General features: G+C 33.8%; 1 protein-coding gene across 2 annotated transcripts; it reads left to right on the top strand.

Annotated features, from left to right (window-relative positions):
* The first annotated feature begins 1,786 nt into the window (after positions 1-1,786).
* On the top strand, positions 1,787-3,736 carry LOC111811605 (7-deoxyloganetin glucosyltransferase-like). 2 transcript variants are annotated; one of them, XM_087118107.1, is made up of 3 exons: positions 1,787-2,338; positions 2,465-2,499; positions 2,781-3,733. In XM_087118107.1, the coding sequence occupies exons 1-3, from the start codon at positions 1,828-1,830 to the stop codon at positions 3,681-3,683; spliced, it is 1,449 nt and encodes a 482-aa protein (XP_086974233.1). In that variant the 5' UTR covers positions 1,787-1,827; the 3' UTR covers positions 3,684-3,733. The 2 variants fall into 2 exon arrangements, with proteins under 2 accessions (XP_086974233.1, XP_086974232.1); XM_087118106.1 differs by lacking the exon at positions 2,465-2,499 and having other exon boundaries at positions 1,792-2,338; positions 3,025-3,736.
* Positions 3,737-9,240: the final 5,504 nt, after the last annotated feature.

The raw sequence follows: 9,240 nt of genomic DNA, 5'->3' as shown, positions 1-9,240 counted from the left end.
TGCTACAAAGTCTATGTCATCATGTATTTTGCTTCCACATTATTTTTATTTGTACGTTTATGATTTTTTTTTAATTTTTTTTCTTTTGTAAAGTTAAATCGAGGGATTCTTTGAACGTTGTCAACTTTATAACCTGTTTTCGAGTCTTTTCAAGGAAATTCTTGAATAATGTTTAGATAAATATTTATGTTAATTTTTTTTATATTCTCAATTTTCGATTTTTAACTGGAAATAACATGCATATATTAATCGTCCTCATTATCTCGGTCTAGAAAAGTTGGATAGATATACCCATAATGTTCAATTTTTAGTATATCATTACAAATAAAATTATAACTCTAAAGTTAAATGTAAAAGTTAGTTTACATTTTTCTCTTAAAAGTAAAATATATATATATATTTTGGAATTACCTATAGATCTTTCATTTACATTGAGGTGAAAAAACACGAACTATGACTTCTAAGTAGAAATACCGACAACTGTGAACACATGTGATTTTGAATGTTTTATTCTCGGGACATATGCCCATGTGAATCCCATTGCCAGGTTAAGATAAGGAATAGACCAATCTCCATAAATGGTTGTACGATCAAAGCAATATATTTGAGGTGGGTTGAATTAGGTTGAAAAAATCTTTTTAATTAATCCAAAATTTTGAGTTGGTGGTGTTGGTGACTCTAAGCAACTTAGATAAAATTCACAACTCAACTCAATTTCTGTTTTTTAAAAAAATTACTTATCTATAATGCATCACTAATATGGATTATAAGCGAAAAATATTCTTAATCTTCATAATAATAGCAGTTTGATTTTTTGATAGTTCGGTGGCAACCTGGTTTTTAAATTTTCAAACTTCGAAACTTTATGATTTTAAAGTTTGATTTTTTTCCTATTAGTAAGACTTGTCATTCTTAAAGATGTTTATATGATTCGATAATTCGACCCACTTAGAATTATTTAATCTAAATCATAAAAAGTTTGTCGGGTTAGATTTATATTTTGTTTAGGTTGGATTGAATACTTTGAAAATAAAAAATTTCAGTTTGCTTTCTGGTATGACATTTTTTTATCGAGTCAACCTAAACAACGTGAAAATACGGTTACAATCCAATCCAATCCTGCCATACTTTTAAAAAAGATGAAGAATATTTAATGTTTGTAACCAATTTTAGCTATGCATTGTATCTCCTAAATATTTTATATTTGATGTTTATGAGATTTTATGTGAGATCCCACATCGATTGGAGAGAAGAACAAAGCATTTCTTACCCCGATATGAAAATCTCCTCCTAGTAGATACGTTTTAAAATTGTGAGGCTAACGACGATACATAACAGATCAAAACATACAATATCGGCTAGCATAGCTTGGACTGTTATAAATAGTATTAGAGCGAGTCACCAAGTGGTATGTCAGCAAAGACGTTTGGCCTCCAAAGAAAGTGGATGGTAAGATTCCACATCACTCGTGGATGAAAACAAACCATTTCTTATTATTTAAACGTGATTGGAAACTAATTTTATTATTTTATATTAATGTGACATTATATATTAATTATATATATATAAATAAAAATTAGAAAAACACCCTAATCAAAATGCTACCCAACACATGGTTGTCTTTAAAAGTAAATCTATTATTTAACCAATAATTGTCAAAAATAATTTAAAGTTTGGTATAATTAAATTAAGATATGAGAGATATAAATTAATTTTTGCTCATAATTAATAATGTACGAAGCTATTCAGTATAATAACATAACGACAAGTTGGCAGCCGTAATAATCTTCCTTTTCATGTCCCAAAACTGAGCCAAGCTATCAAAATATGGGTTCTGCCTCAAAAACTGATAAACCACATGCTGTGTGTATCCCATATCCAGCTCAAGGCCATATCAACCCTATGCTAAGCTTGGCTAAGCTTCTCCATCATACAGGTTTCCACATAACTTTCGTTAACACCGAGTACAATCATAGGCGTCTACTTAGGTCGAGAGGCCCTGACTCGCTCAATGGCTTGCTAGATTTTCAATTCCGAACCATTCCTGATGGCCTTCCGTTCTCCGATGCCAATTGTACCCAAGATATTCCTTCCCTTTCCCAATCCACTTCCAAGAATTGTTTAGCTCCTTTCTGTGATCTTATTTCTCAGCTTAATTCAACTGCTGACGTCCCACCGATTAGCTGCATCGTTGGAGACGTTGTCATGTCCTTCTCTATGTTGGCTGCCAATGATTTTCAAATCCCTTATGCTTTGTTTTGGACTGCCAGTACTCATGGCTACTTGGGTTATATGCATTATCCAGAGCTTATCAAGCAAGGTTTGGTACCACTTAAAGGTATGATTTAGATTTAAATTTGAATATTGTTTTGAAGTTTTGAAGTTTTTTTTTTAATTAAGTTCAATATTGTTTTGAAGTTTTTTTTTTTATTAAGTTACAGTCTAAAAAGTTTATTTGAGTCAGATAAGTTTCTTATCCAAAAAATCCTCAATACTATTTATAAACTTTCATTTTTGTGTTTAATAGATTTTAAACCTTAAAAAATTTATAATAAAATAATTACATTTTCAATTTTTTGTTTAACAAGTTCTTGATCTATTTGACATTTAAAAAAATTCACCATCTATTAAATATGAAGTTGAAACAGTGAAATCTATTAAATACATGTAATTTAACTAATTTTAAATTTGGGAGCTAAGTTAATTTAAAATTTAACCTATTTATTTGTTAGCAGATGCGATAACAGATGGATATTTGGAAAATACCATAGAATGGACTGATAGAATGGACTGATGAAATGAAAAATATACGTTTGAGAGACCTTCCTAGCTTTCTTAGAACTACAAACCCAGATGATATCATGCTAAATTTCCTTAATCAACTAATGGAAAGATCTCGAGAAGCTTCAGCGATTATAATAAACACATATGAACCACTTGAACGAGATGTTTTGAATTCTCTTTCTTCAATCCTTTCGTCTATTTACACTATTGGTCCACTTCACTTGCTTGCCAACCAAATAGGGGACCAAAGTTTAAGAACATTAGGCTCAAATCTTTGGGTCGAGGAGCCCGAATGTGTCGAATGGCTGAGCTCAAACGAACCAAACTCGGTTGTTTATGTAAATTTTGGCAGTGTGACAGTGATGACAGCCGAGCAATTAATCGAGTTTGCTTGGGGACTAGCAAACAGTAGGAAGCAATTCTTGTGGATTACAAGACCTGACGTAGTTGTGGGAGATTCAACCATTTTGCCACTTGAATTTGTGGAGGAAACCAAAGATAGAAGCATGATAGCAAGTTGGTGTTGTCAAGAACAAGTATTGAACCATCCTTCAATTGGAGGGTTTCTAACGCATAGTGGTTGGAATTCAACGCTTGAGAGTATCTGTGCTGGCGTGCCGATGATCTCGTGGCCTTTCTTTGCTGAGCAGCTGACGAACTGTCGTTATTGTTGTACTGAGTGGGGCATTGGAATGGAAATTGATAGCAATGTTAAAAGGAATGAAGTGGAGGAGCTTGTGAGAGAGCTAATGGATGGAGAAAAGGGTAAGAAAATGAAAGAGAACGTTATGAACTTGAAGATTAAAGCTGAAGAAGCATGTAATCGTGGTGGGTCAGCTTACAAGAACTTGGACAAATTGATCGATGAAGTTCTTCTATCAAATATGAAGACATTTTAGTTCAAATAGTTATTTTAAACTATCGTAGAACAATGTAGGGTTTATCCAATAAATTATCCTATGATTAGACTGGTATCTTTCAAGGATTGTTGTTATAGGTTTTTGTATGTTCTTAATAATGAACCTAAATTCAAAGTACTTATGACAGGCCAGGGTAACACCGTTAACTAGTCTTCACATTGATTTCTTCCTTACATGGTTTCAAACATTTTGCAAATACATTATAATATTTCATTTTGTAATAACTGATTTCATTTTAGAAGAATTGAAAATGTTTTTTTTTTTCTAGAATTTAGTCAAGGGCGTACATAAAACACAAACCTAAAAAATTAGACAAGAACGGATCCTAAAACCAAACACACCTAATTAACCCCTAAAACCAACTTCAAAGAGTAAGAAAATCTTGTGAAATGACTTAAAAAAAAAAAAAAAAAGTGAATGGATGTTAATGAAAGAGGGATTGATCTAAACCAATCAAATCAAAACAAAATCTAATCAAATCAAGAGTAAATCAAATAAAAAAACAAATCGACTCCTAACTATTAGAAGATTTAATCAAATACAGCAATCTAAACAAACACGTAATCTTTAACACTCCTCCTGGTTTAGATGCTGTAAACTCCAAGCTTTTTTCTGAAATCTTCAAACTTGCTAAGTGGCAGAGGTTTGGTAAGGACATCTGCAATTTGATCTTTAGATTTGCAATAGTAAAGAGTCACATCACCACTCTTTTGAACTTCTCGAACAAAGAATAACTTGTTGAAATGTTTAGTTTCTCCATGTAAAACTTGATTATTGGAGATTGCAATAGCAGCTTGGTTATCAACTAGTGTTTTTGCTCCAAGTTTAGATCCACAAGAATTTTCCTTAACCAGAGGGCTTGATTAACTGCGGCGGTTGCAGCTATCAATTCTGCCTCAGTAGTGGATTGAGCTACAGTTTCTTGCTTTTTTGAGCACCAAAAGAACATGCCTGATCCGAGGCAAAAATAGTAACCAGATGTACTCTTTATGTCATCGATTGAGCCACCCCAATCACTGTCAGAGAAACCAATTAGCTTCATTTCCTTGTGCTTTAAGAATTTCACTTCTTAATTCCAGGTCCCCTTGATGTATTTGATAACTCTCTTTGCAGCTTTCATGTGAGTCTCATTGGGACAATGCATAAATCTGGAGAGAATACTTACAGCATTTACGATATCAGGTCTGGTTGTTGTTAAGTACATCAGGAACTCTACCAAGCTCCGGAACTCAGCTTCAATAACTTTGGCAGAACCATCATCTTTGACTAGCTTCTCCTTTTGATTCATAGGAGTATTCATTGCTTTGCAATCCTCCATCTGAAATTTTTTAAGTATCTCCTTTGCATACTTTCTTTGACAAATGAACACTTCATCTTGGGTTTGCTTGATCTCAATGCCAAGAAAATATGACATCAGACCAAGGTCTGTCATTTCGAAGATCTTTTTCATTTCTAGTTTGAACTTGTTAATTTGCTTAGGATTGCTTCATGTAATTAATAAGTCATCTACATAAAGAGAAATGACTAAGTATTTGTACCTTCATGCTTGACATACCGTGTGAGTTCAGATTGACTTTTCTAAAAGCCAAGACCAACCAAATGATCATCAATTTTACTGTACCATGCTCGCGGAGTCTGTTTAAGACCGTATAAAGCCCTTCTCAGCAAGTAGACTTTATCTTCATTGCCTCTGCTCACAAAACCTTCAGGTTGCTCGACAAAAATTTCTTCTTGCAAGACTCCATTTAAGAATGCAGATTTAACATCTAACTGGAATACTTTCCAACTCTTTTGAGCAGCAAGAGCAAGCAACAATCTTATTGTATCAAGCCTGGCAATAGGTGCAAATGTTTCTGAATAGTAAACTCCAAAAACTTGCGCATATCCCTTCACAACAAGTCTTGCTTTGTATTCGTTAACTGAACCATCAGGATTTAGCTTTATTCTGAATACCCATCTTACTCTAATTATCTTTCTGTTTAGAGGTCGATCAACTAACTTCCATGTTTTGTTTTTCTCGATCATCGAAAGCTCCTCCTGCATTGCAGCCATCCAATGTTGGCTGTTTTTTGCATCATGGAACCCTGCAGGCTCACAAATAGCTACATTACACCTTTGATAAATATCAGACAGTAACCTTGTACCTCTCACAGGTGCATCATCAACCAAATCATCTTGTTGTTCATCTTCAGACTCTTCTTGTCGTTCATCTTCAGATTCTTCTAACATGCTACCAAAGATTAAATTGTTTGGTGCATTAGAAATCTGATTCACCTTTGTCAGTTCTTCCCAATTCCATTGCTCATTTTCAGCAAAATAAACATCTCGGCTCACAATAACCCGACTAGTGTGCAGTTGAAAAACTCTGGTAGCTTTAGATATAAAGGTCATCTGCTCTTTCTCCATCGGATTTAGAGCAAAGCTTTTTCCTTTCATTTTGACATTGAACAAGTCTTTGCCACTAGCATCTTTGATCAAACACTGCTTATTCTCAAACAACACTTTATAGCCTTTATCAAGTAATTGACCAACACTTGAGAGATTTTGATCAATTTTAGGTACAAATAAAACATCTGGAATAAATTTTGTACCTTCATAACTTGTTATAGCTACTGTGCCTTTTCCTTTGACTTCCGAGTGTTCACCGTTGCCAATCCTCATTCTCTTGACTTCAGTGTCTCTTAATTCCTCAAAAAACTCCTTGTCATATGTCATATGATTTGTGCACCCACTGTCAATCAACCAGCTCTCGCTTGATTCTTTGCCTGAGAAACAAGCGGCCACAAACAATTGATCTTCTTCTTCCTCTTCTTGATCAACTACCTGTGCATCTACTTCTTTCACCTGATCTTTGGCTTTGCAGATCACAGCTTCATGTCCAAGTTGGTTGCATTTGGAGTAGAAGGCGTCAGGTCTTCTCCAACACTTGTATGGTGGATGACCTTTCTTCTCACAATGGAGGCAAGGTGGATAGGATTTTTTGAAACCTCCTTCTTTTGTCTTCTGATAATTTGCAGATGGATCTCCATACGTCGATTGATTTTTGAAAATTTTCTTGTTTCTATACTTGATGTTGTCTTGATGCTTAACAGGTAAGGCATCTTCAATCACCTCTTCTTGCCTCATAGACCTCCTTTGCTCTTGTGCTTGTAAAGCATTCAAGAGCTCTGTAAGAGAAATCTTTGACAAGTCTTTGGTGTTCTCCAGAGTAGTAATGGTGGCTTCAAACTTATCTGGAACAATGACTAGCAGCTTTTCAACGATCATTGAATCATTTAAAACAGAACCAAGCAATCTCACCTTGTTGGCAATGCTAAGAAGTCTGTCAGAGTCTTTCACCGACTCCGACTCCGACTCCTTCATCTTCTGCAACTCGAAATTCCTAATCAAATTTAGCGCTTTCATTTCACGAATCCACTCATCTCTTTCATATTCGGCCTTGAGATAATCCCAGATTTCCTTTGCTATTTTGAGGGACATTATTCACATGAAGATCATTTGAGATACAGCGGCAAATAGGCAAGCTTTCGCCTTTGATTTCCTTGTCTTCTTTTCCTTCTGTAATTTGATTTGTGCTACAATAGAATTTACTGGAAGCGGAGGGACCTCGTAATCCTCTTATATTGCTTCCCAAAGATCCAAGGCCTCCAAATAAGTCTCCATACGAACTGCCCACATTTGATAATTGTCTCCATCGAAGACTGGTGGTGCAACAGCAGAAAAACTGGATTCTCCTTCCATCTTGATCTCACAGATCCCTTAAGAAGATAACTCTGATATCAATTGTTAGTAAAAGAGGGATTGATTGAATGATTAATGAGATAATTAAATTTTGAAGAGCAAGAATGCTGTATATATATACAGAGAATACAAAGAGGTATCTAGAAAATCTACCTAGAAATCAGAAAATCTAAACAAATCAAATCAAAACAAAATCTAATCAAATCAAGAGTAAATCAAATCAAAAAAGACTCCTAACTATCAGAAGATTTAATCAAATACAGCAATCTAAACAAACACATAATCTTTAACAATGGACATAGAATGCCTTGAGATGTACCAAGAATGTGGAACAACAAATATGATAATCTATCATTCACCATATTAAGGTATATAAGTTAATAAGTTACGATCACATATAAAAGAAACCGAAAATAAACAATATCGAATGAAATATTGGTTCGCCTCAAAATGAGGACTACGTTCAATCTTTTAAAATTGTAGGTTCTATGGTAATGGACATCACAAAAAAGATCTTCATTTTGCTCTACAAACCAACCCTTTAAGTGCTTCAAAAAAAGAACTCTTCAATCCGGCAAAGAGAAATTGTTAATGCAGTTTGAAACTTATAAAGAGAAATTGTTAATGCAGTTTGAAACTTACTCACAAATACACGTTATTTTTGTTGAGGATACTTAGTCTTCAATTACGGTTTAGCATATGATCTTGTATTTGATGATACTTAGCCTTCCATTACGATTTATCATAGGTATCATATTTAACTTAGACTAATATCCTTTCCATTTCCTTTGTAATCTATTTGATCTTATTTAATTATGTAAATGATTATAATTAGAAAAGTCTCCCTCAATGTGGTGATTTTAGTAAATTTTCTCAGGGTACCAGAGTCGTTTGGTTTAACAACCTCGATCCTTTGTTGCCGAGATTTCTAAATCCTCTTTTCATCTTCTTCCTTTCAACACTCTAATCCAAATGATCACCGTCAAGCTTTCTTCCTCCAATATATTTTTTGAAAAAATCAACTTCTTTCTCTCTTGAGAGTCAAGACATGTTGAGCTACGTTAATGAACTCTGGTTTCATGACCTCGCTTTGAACCAGCAACCTCCACAACACTCAGCACCAAATATTTGATATGGAAAGTAGCTAATCAACAACTTCTCTGTCTCCAGCTCTCTTTTCTCATTGAGGAATCTATTGTTGTTGCTATTGGTTTCTCCACTACTCGTGATTTGGCTCGCGTTGGAGACTACGTTTAATGATATGAATTCAACTACTGATTCTTTGCATGTACCCGAAGGACCGATTACACAAAGAAGAGTAAAGAAGATTCAAGACATCTTCAAAGGCTAGCAAATGTACAAGTTGAAACAAAGATTTTGAGCTCAAAAATCTTTATAACATATCAAATCAAGAAAATAATGGAGTAGCAATAAACACCAATTTAACATTAAAAAATAATTAGAAAACTTGTTGTTGTTGATAGTTTAACTACAATTAAACTATTTATTTCCGGTCTTATTTTCTTCTATTTTAATTTAATAGCTTTTATTGATAGAGGGCAGTTGTTAACTGAATTACAATTATATTTGGATTATCTTTTTGACCTATTTAAAGACATATAATATTCAAGTTAGAAAATTATTGTAGAGTACAAAAAAATTTGTTTTCTTGAAACCTTTTTGGTGTTATTTTTTTTTAAATTTTGTTTTATGTTTGATGTTAAAACGATTCATTAGATTAGTCTTGATCAAGTTAGTTCTGGAGTGAGTCGTCTTGGTATCTAAGAGTGACCAT

Source organism: Cucurbita pepo, chromosome 15 (assembly GCF_057944985.1).
Source record: "Cucurbita pepo subsp. pepo isolate OVF chromosome 15, ASM5794498v1, whole genome shotgun sequence".
Taxonomy (NCBI): Eukaryota; Viridiplantae; Streptophyta; class Magnoliopsida; order Cucurbitales; family Cucurbitaceae; genus Cucurbita; species Cucurbita pepo.
The sequence above is the reverse complement of the archived record's forward strand: the minus strand, read 5'-3'. Positions and strand labels throughout refer to the sequence as shown.